General features: G+C 59.2%; 10 protein-coding genes across 10 annotated transcripts; 6 read left to right on the top strand and 4 right to left on the bottom strand.

Annotated features, from left to right (window-relative positions):
- Positions 1-79: 79 nt before the first annotated feature.
- On the top strand, positions 80-3706 carry BDZ90DRAFT_231108 (hypothetical protein). Its single transcript, XM_025505722.1, has one exon. It carries the CDS (start codon positions 139-141, stop codon positions 3595-3597), a length of 3459 nt encoding a protein of 1152 aa, XP_025363719.1. The 5' UTR covers positions 80-138; the 3' UTR covers positions 3598-3706.
- Positions 3707-3919: 213 nt separating this feature from the next.
- Positions 3920-6578, top strand: BDZ90DRAFT_273957 (RCC1/BLIP-II). Its single transcript, XM_025508821.1, has 5 exons — positions 3920-4359; positions 4452-4515; positions 4610-4764; positions 4845-5879; positions 5954-6578. Exons 1-5 carry the CDS (start codon positions 4308-4310, stop codon positions 6451-6453), a joined length of 1806 nt encoding a protein of 601 aa, XP_025363720.1. The 5' UTR covers positions 3920-4307; the 3' UTR covers positions 6454-6578.
- BDZ90DRAFT_212124 (mitochondrial carrier) lies at positions 6550-7575 on the bottom strand (the record flags this gene model as incomplete). The annotated part of the gene is made up of 3 exons (XM_025504130.1): positions 6550-6795; positions 6865-7283; positions 7365-7575. Coding segments are annotated over 3 exons (876 nt in total), but the record flags the coding sequence as incomplete, so codon positions are not given.
- Positions 7576-8138: 563 nt separating this feature from the next.
- BDZ90DRAFT_231110 (S-adenosyl-L-methionine-dependent methyltransferase) lies at positions 8139-9317 on the top strand. Its single transcript, XM_025505723.1, has 2 exons — positions 8139-8934; positions 9007-9317. Exons 1-2 carry the CDS (start codon positions 8244-8246, stop codon positions 9189-9191), a joined length of 876 nt encoding a protein of 291 aa, XP_025363722.1. The 5' UTR covers positions 8139-8243; the 3' UTR covers positions 9192-9317.
- BDZ90DRAFT_278501 (hypothetical protein) lies at positions 9268-13722 on the bottom strand. The gene is made up of 2 exons (XM_025509095.1): positions 13202-13722; positions 9268-13126 (listed from the first exon to the last, which is right to left on the bottom strand). The coding sequence occupies exons 1-2, from the start codon at positions 13684-13686 to the stop codon at positions 9352-9354; spliced, it is 4260 nt and encodes a 1419-aa protein (XP_025363723.1). The 5' UTR covers positions 13687-13722; the 3' UTR covers positions 9268-9351.
- A 305-nt stretch (positions 13723-14027) lies between these two features.
- Positions 14028-15328, top strand: BDZ90DRAFT_278502 (hypothetical protein). The gene is made up of 4 exons (XM_025509096.1): positions 14028-14142; positions 14227-14241; positions 14428-14732; positions 14827-15328. The coding sequence occupies exons 1-4, from the start codon at positions 14140-14142 to the stop codon at positions 14987-14989; spliced, it is 486 nt and encodes a 161-aa protein (XP_025363724.1). The 5' UTR covers positions 14028-14139; the 3' UTR covers positions 14990-15328.
- BDZ90DRAFT_245672 (calcium-transporting P) lies at positions 15188-18103 on the bottom strand (the record flags this gene model as incomplete). Its single annotated transcript, XM_025507520.1, has 3 exons — positions 15188-17496; positions 17570-17746; positions 18040-18103. The coding sequence occupies 3 exons, from the start codon at positions 18101-18103 to the stop codon at positions 15188-15190; spliced, it is 2550 nt and encodes an 849-aa protein (XP_025363725.1).
- A 225-nt stretch (positions 18104-18328) lies between these two features.
- On the top strand, positions 18329-19380 carry BDZ90DRAFT_139342 (hypothetical protein). The gene is made up of 2 exons (XM_025503447.1): positions 18329-18427; positions 18508-19380. Exons 1-2 carry the CDS (start codon positions 18379-18381, stop codon positions 19182-19184), a joined length of 726 nt encoding a protein of 241 aa, XP_025363726.1. The 5' UTR covers positions 18329-18378; the 3' UTR covers positions 19185-19380.
- On the bottom strand, positions 19319-19803 carry BDZ90DRAFT_218207 (ferredoxin; the record flags this gene model as incomplete). Its single annotated transcript, XM_025504356.1, has 2 exons — positions 19319-19548; positions 19632-19803. The coding sequence occupies 2 exons, from the start codon at positions 19801-19803 to the stop codon at positions 19319-19321; spliced, it is 402 nt and encodes a 133-aa protein (XP_025363727.1).
- A 446-nt stretch (positions 19804-20249) lies between these two features.
- BDZ90DRAFT_259173 (hypothetical protein) lies at positions 20250-20974 on the top strand (the record flags this gene model as incomplete). The annotated part of the gene is made up of 2 exons (XM_025508142.1): positions 20250-20312; positions 20396-20974. The coding sequence occupies 2 exons, from the start codon at positions 20250-20252 to the stop codon at positions 20972-20974; spliced, it is 642 nt and encodes a 213-aa protein (XP_025363728.1).
- Between the last annotated feature and the right edge of the window lie 1981 nt (positions 20975-22955).

Below are 22955 nucleotides of genomic sequence, written 5' to 3' on the forward strand. Positions count from 1 at the left end.
CTCGAAGGCGGACTGAGGACACAAGGCCCGAGCGGACTCGACTTGCAAGCCCCTCGCGCTGCGCTCGGTTGCTGCGTGCACTCATCCCATTCATTGTCTCAGTCTCGTCACCTCGTCGAAGCATCATCAGCAGCAGCCATGGAGGCCTCAACGGCCTTGCAGTCATGGCTGGAGCTGCTCCGTCTCGCCCAGCCCGTGTCGCTCATCTTGATAGTCCTCTGCTTCGCCCTAGCCATCGATCCTTCCTCCTCCGAAGGACCACGGCGGCGACGCTCCAACCTCTTGGGGCTAAGCCTCGCAGCTCTCGCGCTTACCTTCTTGGCGTCAGGCATCCTACTAGTCGTCAGAGCCGTCGTGCCTGATAAGACATGGACCCCCGCTCTGCAGAGGTGGCATAATGTGGAGTACCAGTCCCTCCTGGGCCTTGTGGGGATCGGCTCACTGCCTGTGCTTCTTGCATGGCAGCAGAGGCAGCATGGTCCAGGAGTTTATAGCATCGGAGCTGTCTGGTGGGCAGCGACGCTTGGTGGAGTATCGGATGTCGCCATGCTGGCCGCGTATGCGCTGGACATCGGCAGCGACGCTGCGCAGTGGAAGGAGTTGACTCCGTGGACGTGGGCGCAGCTGGGCATTCAGATGGGGAGGGTCTTAGTGTTCTGGCCGATTCTCGTCGTTCTTGCGAGCATCTCGGCAAACGAGCGCGAGACTACTGAGCCGTCGCCGGCCGCTACAGATAATCGGCTGGCCAGCAATGCCGCGAGCGCTTCTGCTGCGGGCGAGTCCACGGCTCTCCTCTCTGCGACGCGTGCCCAGCCAGCAGACTATGGAGGAACCACGTCTGCAGGACCTTCGTCGAATGGCACGTCGACGCCAAACAAGTCGAGTGCTGCAAATAAGAATTCGACGGCGCCATCGGCGGCTTCAGCTGCCAATGCTTCCATGGGCCTCAGCATGGCCTCAGCGCCCCCTCCGCCAACATTCCGCGTCTTCTTTAGCCGCATCCTCATGCTCTTTCCCTACCTCTGGCCTTCCAAGAGCCCACTCCTCCAGCTTCTGGCCTTATGCTGCGTCGGTCTGCTCCTCATCGGCCGCCTAGTCAACATTGCCGTCCCCATCGTACTAGGCAAGATAGTCGACCGCCTTGCCTCGACAGAGAGCGGTGGTACAGCATCGACGAGCTTGAGTATCTGGTGGCTCATCGGCGGCTATGCCCTTCTCAAGTGTCTGCAGGGCTCTGGCGGTCTCCTCACCGTGGCGCAGAACTTTGCCTGGCTTCCTCTCCAGCAATACTCCGACAGATCCATGTCCCTCATGGCCTTCAGACATCTCTTGGACCTCTCCATGGCCTTCCACACCAAGCGCAAGACGGGAGAGGTACTGCGTATCCTTGATAGGGGGAGCTCGATAAACAGCTTCTTTCAATACCTCGTCTTCCAGATCGCGCCCATCTTCTTCGACATCGCGATCGCTACCGTATTCCTCTCGGTCACCTTTGGTCCGCAGGTCGGGCTGCTCCTCTTTGCCATCATGACAGTCTACACGGCCATCTCCGTCAAGATGACGACGTGGCGTACAACGTTGAGGCGAGACGCAAACAACAAGGACTCTGTCTCGCGAGCGATTCACACCGACGTGCTCCTCAACTGGGAGACGGTAAAATCCTACAACAACGAAAGCTACGAAGCCGAGCGGTATCGCCTTGCCTTTATCGACTACCAAGGCGCAGAGTGGAAGGTCAGCGCGAGTCTCAACGCGTTGAACTTGGTGCAAAACCTTGTCCTTTCGGTCGGCACGCTCCTCATGCTCTTCGTCGTGGCCTACGATGTCACAAATGGCTATGCGACGAGCAGCGACTTTGTCGTCTTCATCTCCTACCTGGCGCAGATCTATACGCCACTCAATATGCTGTCCACCCTCTACCGCGTCATTCAGACTTCGCTCGTCGATACGGACAAGCTGATTGCGCTCCTTCAAGAGGAGAAGGACGTCAAGGATATCCCAGGCGCAACGGATCTCGAAGTCAAGCAGGGAGTCGTCGAGTTTCGCGACGTACGCTTCAGCTACGACGGAAAAGTCGATGCGCTCAAGTCCCTCTCCTTCACCATGAAGCCCAAATCACGCGTTGCCCTCGTTGGTGAGAGCGGCGCTGGAAAATCCTCAGTCCTCAAGCTCCTGTATCGCTTCTACGATCCCTCCTCGGGCCAGATCCTGATAGACGGACAGGATATTCGAACAGTCACGCAAGCTAGCCTGCGCAAAGCCATTGGAGTCGTGCCACAGGAAGCGGGACTGCTGAACACTTCGATCCGCACCAACATTGGATACGGTCGTACGGAGCCGCCTGCGACGGACGAGGAAGTCGAGGCTGCTGCAGCCGCCGCCCAGATCCTGGATAAGATTCAAGCCTTCCCCGAAGGAATGGACACTGTAGTCGGTGAGCGCGGTGTGCGTCTCTCGGGTGGCGAGAAACAGCGGGTCGCCATCGCCCGTACCTTCCTAAAGGCCCCGCCCATCTTGCTTCTCGATGAAGCGACCAGCGCCTTGGACTCGCAGACGGAGCGTCATCTCCAGGTGGCATTGCAGACGCTCATGGAGGGCAAGACCAGTCTGACCATTGCGCATCGGTTGAGTACGATTGTCAATTCGGATCAGATCATCGTGCTTTCGGCTGGCGGGGTAGTGGAGAGCGGAACGCATGAGGAGTTGGTGGCCGTGGTGGGGGGCAGATACGCCGCTATGTGGGCGGCGCAGGTCGAGACGGATAGGGAGAGGGCGGACAAGGAGCGCGAGAACGAGCATGCTGGGGAGGAGGCGAAGAAGGCTGATACTGAGGAGTTGAAGGGCAGCGAAGATACTGCGAACAACGGCAAGGCCAAGGCTCCGGTCGAGGCAAACGCAGCCGCACAAGCGTCAGCAGCCGAGGGAGACGAGGATAATGACACTGCGGCAACCTCGTCACCTCCCGCTCCCGGCATGCTAGGCGTCGTCTCGCCTTCGCAACTCGACTCCGACGCGATGGCGAACGCGGTCTCGCCGACGTCCACCCCTGCACTACCACCTCCGCCAGCGGCAGTCGAGGCCGCACAGGAGACTGAGGCAGAGGCGATGCCCGCAGTAGTGGATGAGGTCAAGGCGCAGAAGCAAGAGGAGAAGGAGCTCGAAAGCAACGATCGACTGGCATTCGGTGTGGATGCGCCAGCTGTCTCCACCAGCACGTCGGGTACTGCGCCTCCCTCTCGTCCGCGCACGAGCAGCGGCGTCGCCGCCGGAGACGCCGCTTCAATTGCGCCTTCGACCACCTCGTCTTCTGGCGCTGCGGGTGGAGGCAAGATGCGCACCCGTATCGCCTCGTTGATGAGACGTACGACGAGTAGCAGCGGTGGGAGATCAAGAGAGGGAAGCCTGGTGGCTAGCGCAGGAGACTTGCCGAGCCCAGGATCGCGACCATCTTCATCGGGCGGCGTAGCTGGACAGCAGCCGCAGGGCACGAGTGGTACCGCGACTGAGACAGGCAGGCCAAGCAGTGGTGTCGCTGGCGCCAGTGGTGGTAACGGCAGCAGCGCTAAGAAGAAGAACAAAAAGAAGGGGAAGAAGTGATTCGTGCGGTAGGCCATCAGCTGGAACGGGGGAGTACGGACCAGCGATCTATCCCTTGTACATGAGCACAAGCACAGCTTGCGAGAATGAATGGACATTGATTGTGGACTGATTCTGAAGTCGTTGTGAGACGGGGGCTTCGACGCTCGAAATGAAGTATCATAGGTGCGGGGGGGAGGGGCTGTCGTCCGACTCACCTCGCGGCTCGCGGCTGGTCCCCCGCCCAATCCACCCGGCCATGCGACGGGTTTGGTCCGTCTCGATGCGCGAGACGGAGTGGACGGACGACATCGCGCCTCGACTCATTCGACCCTGCCATCCAATCCGCGCTACGATCAACAGACTCATCTTGTCGTCGTCCAAAAAGCCGCTCGTTCCAGCTGCAAAGCAAAGCGCTCTCGCACACCAGTCACGCGACATCGCGAAGACCTCCACGAGAGCCGCACCAAAGCGCAAAGGCCGACGCGACTCGCAGACCTTTCCCCAGCTGACGACCGACGGCCCACGAGAAAGTCTGTTGTGGACGCGACGTGAAGGTTGCTCTAAGTGGTACGGACCCTTAGCGCCGCGCAAGAAACGTCTCTGCTACGCGACTCGTGCGAAGGGTCTTTGCAGCCGCAGACGATTTCCGAAATTGGTGACAGCGCCAGGATTGAAGGCAACACGAAGCATTCGGCGTCAGAATCTACGTCAACGAGAACAACACTATAATGGCCGTCGATGCCGATGCTGCCGGAGCGGGGGGGAGCCAGTGGGGTCGAAGTGAGTAGGACCAAGGCAGCAATGCTCCGTGAGAGGCCAATGCCGATGCGATGGTCGTTGATCAAGACTGTCATGCCACTTCCCGCTCACAGTCTTGATTGCTGGAGGGACAGACTGGCCTAATCTTGGGAGGAAGAAGGGAGCGGGAGAGCAGCCGTGAGTACCCTCCCCAGCAATCAAGAGCATTGGAGCTGCGGTCAATCAGTTCCTCCAGCTGACTTGCTTCTTTGCCAATATTGACGCCGCACAGAGCCTCACCTGATCTCCCAATGCCTCACATCCTCCGAGAAGTTGCCAACTTTCAATTCACCAAGATCTTCTCGGGACACAGCGCATGCCACGCCGTCTTTGTCACGGTGCAGGGCGACGCATTCGTCTACGGGCGCAATGAGAAGGGGCAATGCGGTCAGTACCGCGCTTGATCACCAATCCCTATTGTCCATTCTCACGTCGTACGACATCACCTCTTGCCCGCGCGCCTGCAGGCCTACCCATCTCCCCGCTCGAAGGCCAGCAAGGCGGCATCTCAGTAGACAGTCCCACCCACCTTTCCCGTTCGCGCAACTTCCTTCCCGCCCTCGACTCCTCCCCCAAAGGCGACATAATCCACGCCGCATGCTCACGCTCGCACACGCTCCTCGTCACTCGCTCCGGTCAAGTCTACGCTTCAGGGTCAAACGCCAACTCACAGATCGCCCTGCCTCGCTCAGGCGACACACAGATCTTCACGCGCATCGAAGGGGCACCATGGTCTAAAGGATCCGACCCTGTGATCCAGGTTGCGGCAGGGTTGACTTTCAGCCTCTTCCTCACCGCCTCTGGCAAAGTCTACGCGTGCGGTTCAATGGAGAAGGGTCAGCTAGGCAACGGGCGCACCGGAGAACACTTTGTCAGCGGTAATCGTATGGCTTTCGCTGAAGAGTCTACCCCCACACAAGTCAAAGCCGGTGGGCTGGGCGAGAAGCACATTGTGGCTATCTCATGTGGACAGCAGCACTCCATTTGCCTCGACAAGGACGGCTTCTGCTACGTGTGGGGATTCGCAGGGTATGGCCGTTTGGGGCTAGGAGACGCACAGGATCGCTATGCCCCTGCTTTGGTGCCGCATTTTGCAAGGGAGAATGTGGCCTCCCGTGCAGCGGACATTGTGGCTGGTCCGACCAGTACAGTGGTCATCGACAATTCAGCGACCTACTACCTCGCAGGCAAATGGAAGACGAGTGGTGATGGTGGATCAGGACAGGGATGGACCTCCTTCCGGTACATGCAGTCGCTGATGGGCTGCAAAGTCCGCAAAGCCGCTCTGGGTGGGGTGACCTTGTTCGCTATTGCGGACGAGACGGATCCTGGCCTGCATGGGAAGGAGGCGACGATGAATGTCGCGTGGGGGCAGAGTGCTGGAAATGGGGAACTTGGCCTTGGAGAGGGCAAGCCGAGGAGCGCTACGCTGCCCATCAGATGTGAGACGTTGGACGGTGTGGGGTTGATCGATGTTGCCGCAGGACAGAACACCACCTTTTGTGAGCGAAGAGAGCGGCGCGACCTGAGGAGATCATACAATGCTAACCACCAGCTGCCCCTCAATCGCCCACAGTCCTCGCCCGCCCATCAGGATCAGTCTATTCGGACTTGCCCCGTTTCCCATTCGCAGTCGACTCCTCCTCGGAGGTCTGCATGGGCTGCTCGAAAGACGACCCAAGCAAAGCCGACTCCCTTCTCGAGTGCGACAAGTGCGAGGACGCCTGGCATCTCGGCTGTCTCACGCCTCCGCTTGAGGCCGTACCAGACGGAGAATGGTTCTGCCCGCGCTGCATCAAAGAGGCGGAGGATGTCGCGAGTGGTGGCGCCAGCAACGGGAGCGCTGATCGGGGTCAAGAATCAGATGAGGAGGGGGAGCCTGCCGCGAGTGGACGTGGGCGTGGACGCGGACGTGGCAGGGGACGTGGGAGAGGCGCTGCCAGCGGCGTCAAGAGAAAGGCCAGTGATGACGGAGACGACGATGACGGCGATGATGAGCACGTCGCAAGCCGCGGCAGAGGCAGGGGCCGTGGACGCGGGCGCGGGGGAGGGCGAGGCAGGGCAAAGAAGGCATAAAGCTGCCGAAGTTAGGATCAAGAGTCACTCAAGCGGGCCAGCTGTTTAAATCTGTCGGGCTCCTTGCGCCCATTTCACCGTTGTCCATGCATCTAATCATAATGGCTTTATTCCGAGCAACCCGCGGAAGTACTCAAAGAGGACCAGTGAGATGGTCGTATGTGTTCCCAGCCTTGCCCAGCACATCCCGAAGCCTTTCCATAACGCCAAGGGACCTTCCGTTCGGAGGAGGCTGTTGAGGAGGGTAAGGGCTGATTCGTGCGAGGCAGAGTCGGCCGCAACGTTCATTACGCGGACCTTGATTACGTCTACTGGGCTTGAGGCTAGGGAGCATACGAGGCCCTACGCGATCAGTAAGAGGATGGTGTAAGTGTCACGAGAGTATGTCAATGCCCTACGCGCGCTACTGACCGCAACCATGCTCGCAGCAACATGCAATCTTCCTCCCTCCCCCCAGCCCAAGTGCCCCTTCAGCCACCACTTTGTCTGATCATACGTTCCCACCTGGCTAGCAGTCAATATTCCCGCCCTAGCCACATTCGGCCCCACACCGCGCCACAGCCCCTTAATGCCACCTTCCTCCCTGTACACCTGTACGAATCCCCTCAACGTACTGCGGTAGGGTGGGGCATGCCCCATGGCCGGATCACGGACGGCTTGCATGCGTACTTTCATTAGATCTGTGGGGCTTGACAGGAGGCAGCCAATTGTTCCCGAGGAGACGCCAGCGAGGAGCTTGAGGGCGAAGGAGGACTCGGGCAGGTGCAATGTTGACGTGTAGAGGCGCTTGAAGGGCTCGTACCCGCCCATCCGGATCGTGCCATACGTGGCTGATTGGCGCGTGGGTACGAAAGGGTCAGTCAGTCGGTGAGACAGAAAGTAGTCGCAATACTTGGGAGACGCGATCTTACCCTCCCGCAAACAAGCAGCCGTCACCCCTGCCCACAACCCTTTGACTCCCTCGGTACCCAGCATACCCCTTGCCACGCTGAGGAAATTGGCCCTCTCCTTCTCGAGCAAGAGCTGTTGGCGCAGCTTGACGACGTCGAACGGATTTGTGGAGGTCGCTGATATCATGTTCGCTAGCCCTGCGGAGGCATATGTCGCAGATGTGACGTAGGCGGAAGGACGGCTGACGTGGACCGCAGATGCGCCCAGCTTGTCTGTAGCATGAGGGCGTAGCTGCACATTGGACGCAGCGCTTTCCTCCTCAGCGAGGACGGTTTTTGGACTCTGTGGTGAGCCTTTCCCATCCCTCGAAACCATTCTTGACGACGATTGAGCGACACTGTGGGCTTCTGTCTTGGTCTGAGACGAGTCGATGGAAGCTCAATCTGAATCGACGCGTTCGAAATGCGGGGTACGGGGTAAGGGTCTTGCTCAACTCCGCGCCTTACGGGCGGCGTGCAATCGCCGAGACGAAGCAGGCCGGTCGCCGGGGAGGCAAGCGGCAAGCATCCTCAGTACCTTCTTTCATTGAATGCCATAAATCGCACCCGAAGTGATTCTCGTCTCGAAGAGATGGTACCTCGCGCCACTGCTCGCAACACCGTGGCGGCTTCTTGCCCTGTTGCTCTCAGAGCTCGGGGGGGGGGCGCCTTCAGACCACGTGGCGCTGGTCCGTGCTCGTAAGCTCGCATTAGACCCTGCATTCTCGGCCTCGCCGTTGTCCGTTGCCTGTCGGTTGTTGAGTTCTTCCTGCGCATCAAAGCTTCTCGAGGACGGCCAGCTCTGCCTTCTTTCCGTCTCTCCCATCCAAACTCCATCCACTCAATCATCCATCTGCAAGCATGTCAGGACACGTCGACATCCCCGCCGAGACACCTCTCCTTTCGGCCAGCAAGCTAGTCTCGTCGGCCCTCTCCAAGCTGCAGCAGGGCCAATCGACAGACCCTTCAGCCCTCAAACAGCTCCAGCTCGCCCTCTCCATCCTGACGTCCCTCGACCCTTACCTCGACACCCACTCTTCACCCGCTTCGCCAGCCCTCTCTTCCCTCCTCAAAGCCACCCTCGAGGAAGACTGGACAGCGCGTCACAAGGAGGGCAAGACGACGTTCCCCATGGCGGCAGGCTGGTCGGCTGGAGCATACGAGGGAAACTTTGTCGCTCACGTCGCCAGGTCCATTGGCGCTAAGAGGGTACTGGAAGTAGGCATGTTCACCGGTACGACTACTCTTGCTGTGGTTGAGCGACTGCCGCCTGCTAAAGAAGGCGGAAAGATTGTAGCTTTGGAACTGGACGCTTGGTTGGGGGACTTTGTGAAGCCACACTTTGAGAGAGCGGGGTGCGCCGACAAGTTCGAACTGGTCACGGGGCCAGCAAAGCAGTCGTTGGATGAATTGACAAAGCGCGGCGAGGAGCCATTCGACTTGGTCTTCATTGATGCGGATAAGACGGGGTACGAGGGGTACTTTAAGCAGATTATGGATGGGGGCCTGCTGAGGAAGGGCGGTGTCTTCTTGGTGGACAACACGCTCTACAGTGAGTATAATTGCCTACTGCTGCAGTAGCGGCCATGTTGCGTCTGTACTGACTTCTTCGTCGCTCGATCAGAGGGCGCCCCGCTCCTCTCAAAGCAGTCAGACCGCAAGGACCTCTACGGCTCGGTGGATGGCATCGCGGAGGACAACGCTGAGGCCCTCGTCCGCTTCAACGACATCGTTGCAAAGGATGATCGATGCGAGGTCACCTTGCTGCCCGTCCGCGATGGGCTGACGTGGATCAATAGAGTAGCTTGAGGTCTTCAGCCGATGGGCAGGGATGAAGGAAAGAATAGGAAGCAAGCAGGCAGACAGCGAAAATTAAGGTAGTATCGGGCAAGCATAGAAGCAAATAGATGAATGATGACCAAGTCGCATAGCACCGCTACACTGAGAAGACTGAGCTTCAGGGTCCTGCTTAGAACGCGACTTCCTCCACACGCCCCTCGACCGCTACCTGCCCGTCATCCGAGCTCCCATCGAGTTCGAGCGTCTCGTCCTGCTGCTCCGCCTCCTCATCCTGCTGCGCACGATCCGCTCCGTTAGCGCTCTGCTGGTCGGCTGCGTCCTCGAAATTCCGCAACTCGCTAGCCTTGAGATACACCTCATCCCTCAACTCCCGATCGAATCGATCAAGATGCATGGCCATGAGCCTCATCACCAGCCAAGCCAATACCGCCGCGAGCACCACCAGTCGACCGAGCTGGAGTGCCTCTATCTCCCTTTCTCGCGAGGCACCCTTGCCAGTGATGTTCGCCACGATCAGCAGTGGCAACACGATCGCAGCAAGGCTCGCCACCACAATGGGCAAGACAAGGTCGCGCGTAGCAGGCCAAGCCCGTATCCTCTTCCAACCACGTCGGCGCAGCTCTTGAACGGCTTGCGCCTGTCGATTGGCAGGTAGATAGTCGGCGACGCCGTACACGAAGAGCTCCTGAGCCAGGAGACCCATGGCCCACGCAAAAGGAAGGCACGTCTGATTTTTGTCGAGTGTGCTTTGAGGGCGGAGAGGTGACACGATGACTTGGTCGAGGACGATTCCAAGGAGTGAGGGTGTGAAGACGCCAAGAGCCAATGTGAGCCAGACGGCGGCGAAGGAGCGCCGAAGAAAGCGACGTGCGATTCGGAGACGTGCGACGTGAGTCTGACCTCGTCGTCTGACTGCCGCAATCCCCTTGTAAGCCCAGCGAGCCCCGACGAAGGGGAGGCAGAGAAATGTGCAGCCTACAGCGAGGGCGTAGCCATCATGCTGCCCCTCATTGATGATTCGCCTGCCCAGCACCAACGCACCAAGCAAGGCGTGCACCACGATGGAGAACGTGAGCCAGTTGAGAAAGAGCAAGCCATAGACTCTTCGCCCGAAATGCGTGGGGAGACGCATGGTCACATACTTGGCCTTGGGCTCCGGCATGGATTCGATACGAGCCTCTTGTTCGCGCAGGGCCTCCTTGCCACGTTCACTGATTGGCTCCCCTGTTGCCTCATCGATACGGATGAGCAGTGGGGAACCAGGCACGGAGTTGTCGCTTGCTGGGATGCGAGCGAGGAAGGTGTCGCCTGCAGCGGCCGCACCGGCGCCATCATCCTCGTCGCCGAAGAGGTAGCCGCTGAGTCGCAGCGCATCCCCTGCCGCTCGCCACCACTTACGCGATGCCCAAGCGGCTGCATCCTCTAAATTCTCCGGGTTGCCAGCCGGCACCAAGAGCAAGATGCACATCAAGTCATACGGCGCCCAAGAATGGTGCGGAAACCTCAAGGGCAGGACTCGCTCGCCCCAGGCCCACCAAGCGAGCTGGACATTCCACCCCACGAGCGCCAGGATCAGGCACCCATACATGATCCCCGACGTGCCAATCTTGCGGAGCTGCTGCCAGCCCTTGCGCTCGAGAATCTCCTTGATAGGCTGGAACTCCGGATCTTCCGGATCGCGTATCCAGCTCAATACCCCCGGTCTCACAAAGGAGCGGACGTGGCTCATATACAGGCCGAACCTGAACATCCAGAGGGTGCCTATCGCCCAGCGTATGAAGGTGAAGCTGAATGGGTGGTTTAAAGGGGCGAGCAGGGCGGAGTGTAGCGTGACGCCGCGGAGGGGAAGCGTGCAGAGATCAAGCACGAGGGCGCATCCGATCGGGAAGACGACGATCTCGATGGCGAGGAAGATGAGTACCTTGATCACTATCAGGACTTGAGTGACGCCATCTCGGAGCCACCAAGATGGGCGTTGCGAGGATGGCTGATGGCGACGCATGACGTCTTCCCCGATGAGACGAAGGGCGAGGAGGGCAATCCACCAGAAGTGGCCGAGCCCGACGCAGAGGGAGCGATGTCCGACTGAGCCGTCTGTGGAGACGAGACGTTCCTCGATTGGTTGGATCACTTCGACTGGCAGGGCGCGAATCCGGTCAACAAAGGCGCTGGTGGCTGATGAGAAAGGCGTAGGCGTGGCGTGGGGCGCAGTGGTTGAAGCGGGTGAGGTCCGAACTAGCGCGAGGAATCCTTCCCAGGCTTGAAGCGCCGATGTCACTGCTGCGCTCTGCCGCGTACCTGCTCTAGTGACCCCCTTTCCTATGACTACGTTGATCGCAGCATCAAAGACTGGATCCGTAACGAAACGTATGAGCCTGACGGGCGCAGTGACCACATCGATGAAACCTTTGCCCAGGCCAAAGACGCGCCCCAGGAAGTAGGGCATTGCCACCCCGACGACGATGCAGAAGGTGCAAAGGGCCATGACGATGGAGACGTTTGCCAGGAGATGGACCGGGTCACCACGGAAGCCAATGGCCTCGAGCATGCCCTCCATCTCACCTTCGAGGTCCGCCGCATCTGCTGCAGCGGCGATTGCTTCTGCTTCGGCGGCGGCAGCAGCAGCTGCATCGGGGGCGGGTCCAGCAGCAGCGTTGCCATTTGGTGGTGCGGCAGGAGCTGCTGCTTGTGCTTGACCTTGGACCGCAGCGAGTGCTTGATGGACATCGGCAGGGTTGGGGCCGGCGAGGAGGAGCTCATGCTCATTGACGGGAGGAGGGGGAGGAGGATCGTCCCAATGATCTTCTGCATCGAAGTCCATAGCTTGGTTCATGACATCCATGCGCTGATTGCGGTAAGCGTCATCTGCTGTCGCTTGAGCGAGCAGGTCATCCCAGGGTATATCCGTTGGTGGGGGAGGGGGAATGACAGGCTCCGCATGCTGTCCAGTCTCGGTATCGATACCATCTGCCTCTCGAACGGGCTGCCGTTCCCGATTGGCGCGCCCGTCAGGCCCGAGAAAAGCAGCCAGTCTCGCTTGTCGTAGTCGCACGACGTCTGGCTCCTCTCCCAGTGGATTTGCGTCCCATCCCCGCTCCGCCTCGCGCTCGCCCATCCGCAGAATGGCGAGGTTAGGATTCTCTGCGTTCCCTACCTCGTCCAATTCTGTGCGCATCCTCTGCACCTCCTCGAGGTTCGCGCGAGCACGCTGCAGTTCGTCTCGAAGGCGCTGCAGTCTTTCGTGATTTGCTGCTGGAGCCTGCGCTGGCCTCTCCTGCTCGGGCTCAGGCTCTGGTATTTGCGCCGGCATCTGCATGACGATCCATTCCCGCGTGAACCACGCCGACAGGACGAGGACGATGATGATGCATGTCAGGACCTGCCCGAGGAAGATGTCGTGGATCAGGCTGGCCGTCTCTGCTCTGAGAGCCCAGTCGAGTAGCAGCGAGATGCCGCCTCCGAGCCCTGCCCAAGGGGTGGCATAGAGGCCAAAGGAGATGACGCCGCCAATGAGAGCTTGACCCGAAACTGTGAGAGCGAGGCCGGGTGCGCCGAGTGATGGTGGTGGAGGTAGAGCGGTTGGGCTAGGTGCTGCGGGCGCTGAGAACGAGAGTGGATTGCTGGCGGACATTACGGCGCTCGTCACGTTGGTCCACGTCGATGACCCTCCTCCTGCCGCGGTGATGAGAAGATCAGTCGTCCAGAATGCTGCTCTGAAGAAATTGATGTGCGCCCAGGGTACAAATGCGAGCCAGATGGCTACGACGACGAAACAGCGTGCCACGAGCAGGGCGACCTGACCCGCCTTCTTTGTCATGAAGGCTGCCTGTATGCGGCGCGGCACATGGTAGGGCATGTCTTCCGAGTAGATCTTGTGGAAAGTGAATGGGTGGTCACATAACTCGCATTTGTCTTTGCGAGAGTGTGACAGCCAATCCTTGAGGCTGCGCATGAGCAGGTCAGGGAGGAGGTCAGATAAGGAAATGAGAGGCCGGTGGCGGTGGACAGCGGCGACTCACCAATCTTGGTGGGTGTAGCGGATCGAGCCTGTACACTTGCAGGGATGAAAGAGGGGCTGATCTTCTTCTGGACCACACCGGCATATCCTGCAGACTTTCTCTTCCTCTTCTTCAGTCTCCGCCTCCTTCAATTGCTGTTCCTCCGGCCGTTTCCCTTCCCTTGTGTCTATCGGTGGTTCCGTGGCCTTGAGCTTGCCGTGCCTGTCGATGTTGTTGTTGCTGAATGAGCCCAGTCCTCGGCTGGTGGGAGGTCGTATCCTCTGCAAGCTGTTCTCGTGGCTTTGCCTGCGGCTGACAGGCTTTGGACCCTCTGCATCATCGAGGGGCGGAGTCGTGTGATCCGCCGAAGAGAGAGACGAGGTCCGCTCATGGTAGTTTGAAGGTCCTGCCTCGGGCTGTGACTCTTCCTCCTTCCCATCGCCATAGCTACCACTGCTCTCGTGATGCTCGGAATGCGGCGACCATGTCCCGTTCCAGATGTCCATTGCGAGGGGGGAATGGAGTGGTACTGAGGGCAAGTGGTCGACCTCACAAGCTGCTCTCACTTACTCGCTCTCAACACGCTCCACTCCCATCATCCCCGCCGTGCCTTGCCTTGCCTTGCCATTGTCTGGCCGTCCGTCCGCTCCCCGTCTTTCCGCTCCGGTCTGAAACCAGGACGCCCGTCAGACGCCCCGCCCCGCCTCGATGGAATCGCGTGGCTGGTGTTGCGTGTTGGGCCGAGCAAGACGAGACGTAAAGCACGGCCGCTCAGTCGACTGGCTGGCGTGGGTCGAGTCCTCGACTCGGCCCAAGCGCGCCTCGATGGGCCTTGCATCTCTCGACTCGACCATCCTCAACATCACAGACGACTTAACGACTGCTATCATCAAAGGGCTCGCCACCCGCTACACGACACTCTCCTCGACGACTCGACATATCACGTAGCTGACTCAATCATGGTGCGTGCACGATGAGAGAGGTAGTTAGGCTGCATTGGCTCAGACTAACCCCTGTTCAATTCGCCCTCCGCTCGACGTTGACAGGACCGTATCAAGGAGGTAGGTGTTGCGAGCGCGAGCAAGTGGCGGTAATAGCAAGGGTGGCGCGACGACACCGATGCTGGTGGCATCACCACCTATCAGGAACATTGATAGCCAACGTTGCCCTTGTCGTACACGACTATGCAGCACAGCCAGCTGATCACCAGCTGATCACTGTCACCTCTTCGTCCAACACCCTCACAGAAACTCAACTCCCTTCGCGTTGAAGCCGACGCCGCAATCGAGCGAGCTGAAGCAGCCGAGGCGAACAACAAGCGCCTGGAGCACGAGCTCCTCCAAAAGGAGCAGGAGAACGCATCACTCCAGCACAAGCTCCAGATCGCAGAGGGCGACCTCGAGAAGTCCGAGGCCAAGCTTCACGAGCACAAGAACGCCTCAGAGGAACACCAATCCAGCCGAGACACTGCTGACAACCTGTCGAGGAAGATTGCGCTTCTGGAGGAGGAGCTGGACACTGCAGAGAAGAACCTGAGGGAGACAACGGAGAAGTGAGTATCGCGAGATCCTTGAGCGGAGCTTTCCGAAGGCCGAGTCGATAAGCTGACGCCGTACCTCCCTGTACCTACGTCCCTCCTACCACAGGCTGCGCCAAGTGGACGTCAAGGCCGAGCACTTCGAGCGCCAAGTCGCGCGTGTGGAGCAGGAGCGTGACGGGTGGGAAAAGAAGTACGAGGAGGCAGAGCAGAAGTACATCGCCTCTAAGAAGGAGCTCGACGAGGTCGTCCTCCAGATGGAGAGCCTCTAAGCGCACGAGAGATGGATGGACGCTAGGCGGTAGGCTCTGGATTGTTGGACACCATTACAACAACGCAGCGATTATTTCCGATCCTCTACGACGACTATGCCTAAGGCTTGCCTGTATTTCCCTGCTCCGCGATATAAGCCTCTCACTGCACCGCATTCTAACGTCACGTCACGTCTTGTCAGGTCTAGCCGCGTCGCTCTAGGCTACTGCGAGCCCGCCCCAGCCATCAGCCGCATCCTGGCCATCCTCCTCGTCTGCCCTCTGCCTCTCCCACCTCCTTCGTCCTTCATGCGCCGCGAAGCCCAAGCCGGCGATGACCACTAGCAAAGTCAGATCCCCAAGCCCCAGACTCGTAGTCTTGAATACCCCCTGCAGTGGTGGGAAGTACACAAGCAGCAGCTGACTGACCAAGCTGACGCTTACAGTAAGAGTAAGCATTCTGTTCCCCGTGAGGGTGGTGGTAAGCCCACGATTCTGCACAGCGGAAGTGAGGTCGAGGAAGACGAAGGCGGTGAAAGTCATAGTCTGATCGCGTTCGTCCGCGAAGCCGTCGTCCGTAAGCTCCGCGACGTAGATGTAGAGCGTGCCGAGGACGATGATTGTCGCCGAGAACAGCACGCGCATCAACACCCTGCGTGTGAGTACGGGCGCATCCTTTCTCCTCGGCCTGCGACGCATCACCACCGCCCTGTCCACTGGATCCACTCCGAGCGATTGTGATGGAGGCCCATCCATTAGAATGTTGATGAAGAGGATCTGCATAGGGTTCAAGGGAAGCTTGAGCCCCGCCGCCGTTGACAGAGTGATGAGACTCAGTGCCGCCACTGCCGTTGAGAGCTGGAATGCTAGGAAGTTCTGAATGTTGTAGAAGATGCCCTTGCCCTCTTCTACTGCTGGAAGGATTGTGGCAAAGTTGTCGTCTACGAGGATGACGTCGCTTGCCTCTTTGGCCACGTCACTGCCCCCGCGGCCGAGGGCAATGCCGATGTCTGCTAGCTTGAGGGCAGGCGCATCATTGACTCCGTCTCCTGTCATGGCGACTACGTGCCCGTTCGACTGGAGAGCGCGGACGATGCTCATCTTGTGGCGCGGGGTGGTGCGAGCGAAGACGGAGACACGGTCGATGCTCTCTTGGAGCTGGCGCTCTGACATCGAGTCAATCTGCGAGCCAAGCATGGATGCACCTCCGTCAATGCCTACTTGACGCGCTATAGCGTTTGCGGTGGGCTCGGCGTCGCCTGTGATCATGATGATCTGGATACCGGAGCGACGAAGCTCTGCTATTGATTCTCTGACGCCCTGGCGAGGAGGATCTTGTACGGCTTGCAATCCACAGAAGGTGGTACCTACGGCGCAGGCCAGAACACGTAGCCCTCGCTTGGCCATCTCATCTGCTGCACGGCGAATCTCAGCAGTTTGAGCATGAGGCGCTCGTTCTAAGACGGCCTCAACTGCTCCCTTTGTGTAAGTCGTGCTGCCTTGCCCAATGTTGGCTGCTGAAGGCGGGACGGTCAGGGTACCAGTGACTGACATCCACTTTGTCTCTGAGCTGAAGGGCATTTCGGCCGTCCGTGTAAAAGAGCCGCGCGCATCGTGCCTTACCACGCTGGCCATTGCTACGTCTGTTGCTTGGCCCACGTATTCGCCCTTCTCATCTCGACGCGCGTTGTTGCAGAGATTGCCAACGAGGAGTGTACGAGCGAGGGAAGGCGAGGGGGAGTCGGGCAGCTCCTTGGCATCGATCTTGCCGTCCTCTAGTGTCCAGAGCTCGCAGACGGTCATCTTGTTCGTCGTCAAGGTGCCCGTCTTGTCCGAGCAGATGACGGAGATGGAGCCTAGTGTCTCAACTGAAGGCAGTCGTTTGACAATGGCCTTGCGATGCGACATGCGCAGCACGCCCAGCGCCAGAGTGACGGTGACAACGATGGGCAAGCCCTCAGGAATGGCCGCAACAGCGAGAGATACGCCGATGGTAAACATCTCCAGCGCACCTCTCCTTTGCCAAAGACCCAGCAAGCAAATGACGCCGATGATGGCAAAACTAGCCATGCTGAGCTTCTTTGCCAGGTCGTCCATGCTCAGCTGCAGCGGCGTACGTTGCTCGACCACCTCGTCCACCATGGCGAAGATGGCGCCAAATTCTGTCTGTGGACCTGTAGCAACTACGACACCTCGTCCGGAACCTGACTTGACCAGTGTTCCCATGAAAGCCGTATTGTCGCGTTCAGAGATGGAGGTCGAGGGTCCAAGGGCGTCTGTCGTTTTGCGTCTGGGCTTGATCTCTCCCGTTAGAGGGCTCTCGTCCGTCTCGAGCTGGACGGACTCGATGATGCGGACGTCGGCGGGTACTCGATCACCTGTTGAAAAGGTTACGATGTCTCCCGGCACCAGCTCGTTGGCTAAGACGTGAGATGTGACGCCGTCTCGGACGAGGTGGCAGTAATGTGGTACAAGCTTGCTGAGGGCTGCTAATGACTCTGAGGATCTTTGCTCTTGAATGTGAGCCACTGCGTATGACCAGGCAGAAGGAAGTTAGCAACGACGATTGAAAAGTGCGTTCAAACGCTTATTGGCGCTCACCTGCTACGACGATTGCGACGGCAAGGACAATCGACACAGCGTCTCCCACCTCGCCCAGCAACAGACTGACCACAGCGCTACCGAGCAGCAGGAGGATAAGCGGCTCCTTGAGCTGGTCTATGAGCTTGGATAGAGCGCTCGGAGGCTCGCTAGCTGCGAATTCGTTGTACCCTCTTACTGCTTGACCATGAGCAATCGTTGTCCAGGGCAACCCATTTCGAATGAGGGAAACCGAGGCGGATGGCAGTCCGACTTGCGGGTCTATGGGAGATGCTTGCGATGGTGAGAGCTGAGTCAATGTAGAAGCGATGTCGAGATGAGCATAGAGGACTGATGGGGAGGGCGACTTTTGGGCTTGCGGAGGATAATCGGCTGCTTGCGAGCCTGCGTGGGCGGGAGATGGGTAGTGGTCATGACGACAGTGAGCTCACGTGCATCTGGTCACTCGGTGCACGTCTGCTTATCCTCACCCTTTCTGAGCTGAGTCGAGAAGGTGAACTCCTCTTCGGCCTCAGCATCATCATCGTCGCGCATAGTCTATCGTCGAGGGGCGAGTTGCAGCCACCAATTGATCGGATCGATGGAAGGAGTACAAGAAGGTGTGAACGGGCCAGCCTGACAGTCGCGTGTTGGTTGGCCTCGACTCGACTCGACTGCGTGCGTGCCTGCGCGCCTGCGTGGAGCCAATCTTGGACTGAATCTCGAGGCGGAGCTGCGACGTGCGTCTTGAGAACTCTTTCTTCTCCCTCTTTGCCGCCCCAACGACCAAGCGCTCGCCCGCCGTAGCATGCCACAAGGCCATCGTGGCCATGGCCGTCATCGTCATCGGCGACGCTCGAAAGCAAAGCCGAGCGGATTGCCAGGTGCGCAACCTTCACTGGCGGCGAGGCTCCTCACACCCTTGTCCTTCCTCGCCTTCGTTCTGATTCACCTCGCCTTTGCCTCGTACGTGCGCTTCGCTGCTCTTTGGCGGAGAGTGCGCACCTGGCGACGATCGCTCGAGTATACCGAGGAGGACCTCGTGCAACTGGCTCGTAGCGGCGTGAATCTACCCAAGCATATCGCCATTACGCTACATGCGAGATCATCTTCGCACTTCGATATGGTTAACAGGAAGAGAGCGCTCCGCGCCTTTGTCCAGCTAGCAGGGCTTGTGGGCGTCGCGGACGTCTCTATATGGGACGAGGATGGGCTGTGGCAGGAAGACAGCGTAGACACAGCATACAAAGATGAGAGCGAGCGCTCCTCACCCTCGGTCCACATCCTCACCCCGGCAACACACGGGCGGCAAGCATTCGCCTCCCTCTCCAAGTGCATAGATGGCCCCATCTCCCCAGCAAAGCTGGACGCGAAGCTACGGCGGTCACAAGGATCCTGCTCCTCGCCGTCCCTTTTCTCACTGGCAGCCACTGAGCCGGACCTCCTCCTTGTCCTCGGCGGCCACTGGACCTCTCGCCTCTCCCTGGGCAGCCAATACCCTCGCTGGGACCTGAGGCTAACGGAGCTCTTTCACCGAACTGAGGACGAATACAGACCAGGAAGATCAAAGGAGCTCAGCATATTTGCAGAAGCGTTGTCGCAGTTCCAGAGGGCGGAGCAGCGCTACGGCAAGTGAGCAAGACGACTCCCAGGAGCGCAAGGACCCTCATTCCATCCACTCGCATATCGCACCAATTGTCCCCTCTCTTCGTATCGCAGCTGCAATTTTGTATTCATACAAGCCAGGCCACATTGCCGGCGTCGTCTCGTCTACTCCTTCTTGAAGCTCATGTTCCTCGTCGCGCTCGGCAGTGACGCAACCATTCCGTCCATCTCCTTGGTCAGCTTGATCTGACATCCCAGTCTCGAGGTATCAGTGAGGCCAAAGGCCAAGTCGAGCATATCGTTCTCATCATCTCCGGGCTCCTCGAGTGAGTCATAGACGTCTGGCTCGAGGATTACGTGGCAAGTCGAGCAGGCGATGCTCCCTTCGCAGGCACCTGTTGCGAGCAGGAGAAACGTAAATCAATGGTCAGCTCTCATCGTTCTGCCCGTTCTTGCCTCACATGGCTGCTCTACTCACCTTCCAGATCCACGTCGTACTCGTGCGCCACGCTCAGCAGGTCGTCCCCTTCATTAGCTTCTACCGTCTTGATGTCCGCTCCCTTTGAGTCACGAAAGGTGACCTTGATCCCCGTTCCCTTGTCCGGTCGATGAATGCCTCCGTGAGCCGCAGGCGCTGACGAGTGAAGCATGCGACGAGACGACGATGCTGACGGCATTGGCGGGCATACAGGGCGCGGTGCTCCCTGCTGCCTTGGGATCGCCTTGGGCAGCAGTGGCGATGATGCTGAAGTGGCGGCCCGCGCGAGGGTTGTCCTTGATGTTGATGGCTGCGAGTGGAGAAGCAGACGACCGAGCGCTGCTGATGATCCTCTCATCGCTAACGAGAGCTTCGAGGAGTCAAGGGGAAGGATTGCAAATCTGTAATCTGGCTTCGAAGTTGCTTTCGCCGGCCGGCTGCACAGTCGCCGACCCTCCAGTTGCCCAGCCCGTTCCGACTCGTCCGCCTGCCTGGACATCGGACTGGCACGGCGACGAGGAGCGAGGCAGTGGTTGGACGGGCAACGGAGCGATGCAGCAGCGAGCGACAGACCTTCTCAACACCACCTCCATCCGAATTCATACATTTGGCCTCGTCATGGGAGCACAAGCGTCAAAGCCGGAGGCGTCTGCCCCTGCTGCTCAGCAAGAGAAGATCAGCGTGGGTAGATTGCGTGTGGCTAGGGGGTGCCTGCGGGAGGCACGGTTTACTGACCCACAATCAACTCCCTTTTGGCATCGCAGCTCAGCCAGTCGATGCTCAACAAGATCAGCGACGCAACGGGTGGAGCTGTAGGTGGGGATGGTAAGCAAGACTCTAAGCAAGCCGCATCGTCTACTTCCGTGCCTTCATCATCATCATCATCATCCTCAACGTCCTCGCCTCTCTCCGACCTTCTCCCGGCCACTCGCCAGTCCAAGCTCGACTCGTCCGTCCGCTCTCAGATCAGCTCAGAGCTCTCCCGCCTGCGCAAGCAAGAGGCTGCCGTTCAAGAGGAGATTCGCCGCAAACTTGAGGAGGAGAACCTCGCCATCGAAGGCAAGACAGGCTCTTCCAGCTCAGCATTGAAGCCAGGAAGTAGTCGCACTAGCTCTTCTCTGGAAGCAGAGCTCGCCTCCGTCCGCAAACGCATCGAGCGTCACGATGAGGGCCGCAAGCTCGTCGAGCAGTCCTCGCCGCTGGTCAAGGAGACGAGGCAGAAGGTCGAGGAGTGCTACAAGAAGAATCAGGGGAAGACTCTGGATTGCTGGAAGGAGGCGAGGGACTTCACAGCTGCTGTAGAGAGGGCAGAGAAGGATCTGGTGGCCAAGTTAGCTGTTTGAGAGCCCGGTGTATGATCGTGACGAGGAGGACGATGAGAACGAGGGCGAGGGCGTATGGATGGCTGAAAGTCCTGGCACGAGGCGAGCGGCGAGCGAGCGCACGAGCAGGCCACTAGGTGGGGGGGCCGGCTCCTTTCACAGATAGGGAAGAAGGAGGAGGGAATGCGCCGTCTCGTCATCTCGGAGTATCGGATCGTCAGAAATGGTTGCGGCGGTTCGGCGTACAGCAAGGGCGCACCAGCGTCGTATCTCAGAAAAGGGCCGCGGGGCGTGTGGTAGAACGAGAGGGGACAGGACGCATCGAGTGTGGGAGTAAAGCATCATCGTCGTCGTGGGCGGGGGCTTCACTTCCTGGGAGCGTGGAGCGCGGCATAGCAAAGCGGGGACCCGGGCGCCGCGGCATGGCATGCTACGGCCTCGGCTTGGAGATCAGCCTTTAGAATCGCAACGAGTAGACCTTTCTCCCCACCGCCTGTACCAGAGCAAGGGGTTGTAGTCTAGTGGCGCGCCGCTGCGTCTCTATGTGAGATCGTCGTCCTGTCAAAGCCGGGCTGCCAATCTCGGCACATGGGAGACGTCGCCTCTCTGCCGCGTCATCCGCCCCAGCGTCGCCGTCAGAGTCAGGGCAGCGCGAGCATAGGCTCTCGCAAGCGTGGCAGTTGCCATCGTCACCGGGCCTTTTCATCGATACTTCAGCTACAAGTTGCTCTCCATCTGCGCCAGCGATGGCGTGATAAAGCTTCTCGACTGACTGTGCGGCCCACTCTCTCTGTCTGCGGCTACGGGGTGTGGGAGCAGTATGCGACAGCAACTATCTTCAGCGTGATCGATGCTCAGTGGACATATCCAGACGCAGGGGGGGCCAGTATGAGAAGTCGAGACAAACAGAGATGTTCCCATGCCTCCTCTCCGTTTGTGCGACATGGTATCTGGACTCAGACAGGTCGATCAACTCATGGATAGTTGGCAGCACGCAGATACTTGCTCCCGTACTTGCCCGCGGGGTCCGCGGTAGCGGTGGCGGTGGCGGCGCTGCGATTGTCGCAGAAGGTGACGATGCGGAGAAGCTCGTCATTATTGTGGTCTCTACCTTTTGCCTCTAGCTACGCTAGATGCTGCTCAGAAAACCGAGTCGATGGCCCTCAGCCGACTCATCGAGCGGTGTCGAGGACGCTTCGGATTTAAGAGTTGGACGGCTGGGCGCGGAATGCGCTCAGTGAGCAAAGGGTACCAAGTCGCGACCTCAAATTGGGCGTCCCACTGTCCTATCTGCTGTCTCGTCTCTGTATGAGACCGGAGGAGAGACCATCTAACAGGCGTTCATGCACCAGCTATGTAAGCTCACATCACGGCAAGCTGAAAAGGCAGATGGGCAGATGGCCCGATGCATACCACTGCGTGCTGTGCTTGAATCTCTTCAGCGACGACGGATGATGAATACTCGGCGGCAGCGCGTCGGAGAGGAGGAGTGTGGGAGAGTGTGACTTTGCGAGCGGCCAAAGGCGAGGCGAGGCCCAGCGAGGCGAGACGAGACGTCCCGAGAGAGCTTGGACAGTGTGCTCAAGCATTGCTCTCCTCCCTCGGGTTCAATGGTGCAAGAGAGCGACAACGGTAGCGTAGAAGTGGGTCAGGCACATCAAGGGCGATAGAAGAGATAGCGGCACGCGCCACTGGATTTTCCGGGGCGAGATCTCATTCATGTCGGTCGATGCTCGCCGATGCTTGCTCTTGTTGTCGTCGATAGCTCCGCCGCCGCCGCCGCCGCCGCCGCCGCCGCCGCACGCTGCTGCTGCTGCAGTCTCCGCCTGTCAAAGGGGACCTCGCTCTCCCCAAGCGCAACCTTGTGAGCGCCCATCGGGCTGGCCGAGGCGCTGCTGCTAGCCTCTCCATCTCACTTGGGGAAAGTCCACGCTCTCCCGTCATGATGGTCGCTCTCCATCTGGGGTCCTGGCTCTGTTTGCCTGCCAAACGATCAATGAAG

The sequence above is a fragment of the Jaminaea rosea genome (assembly GCF_003144245.1).
Source record: "Jaminaea rosea strain MCA 5214 unplaced genomic scaffold BDZ90scaffold_3, whole genome shotgun sequence".
NCBI classification, from domain to species: Eukaryota; Fungi; Basidiomycota; class Exobasidiomycetes; order Microstromatales; genus Jaminaea; species Jaminaea rosea.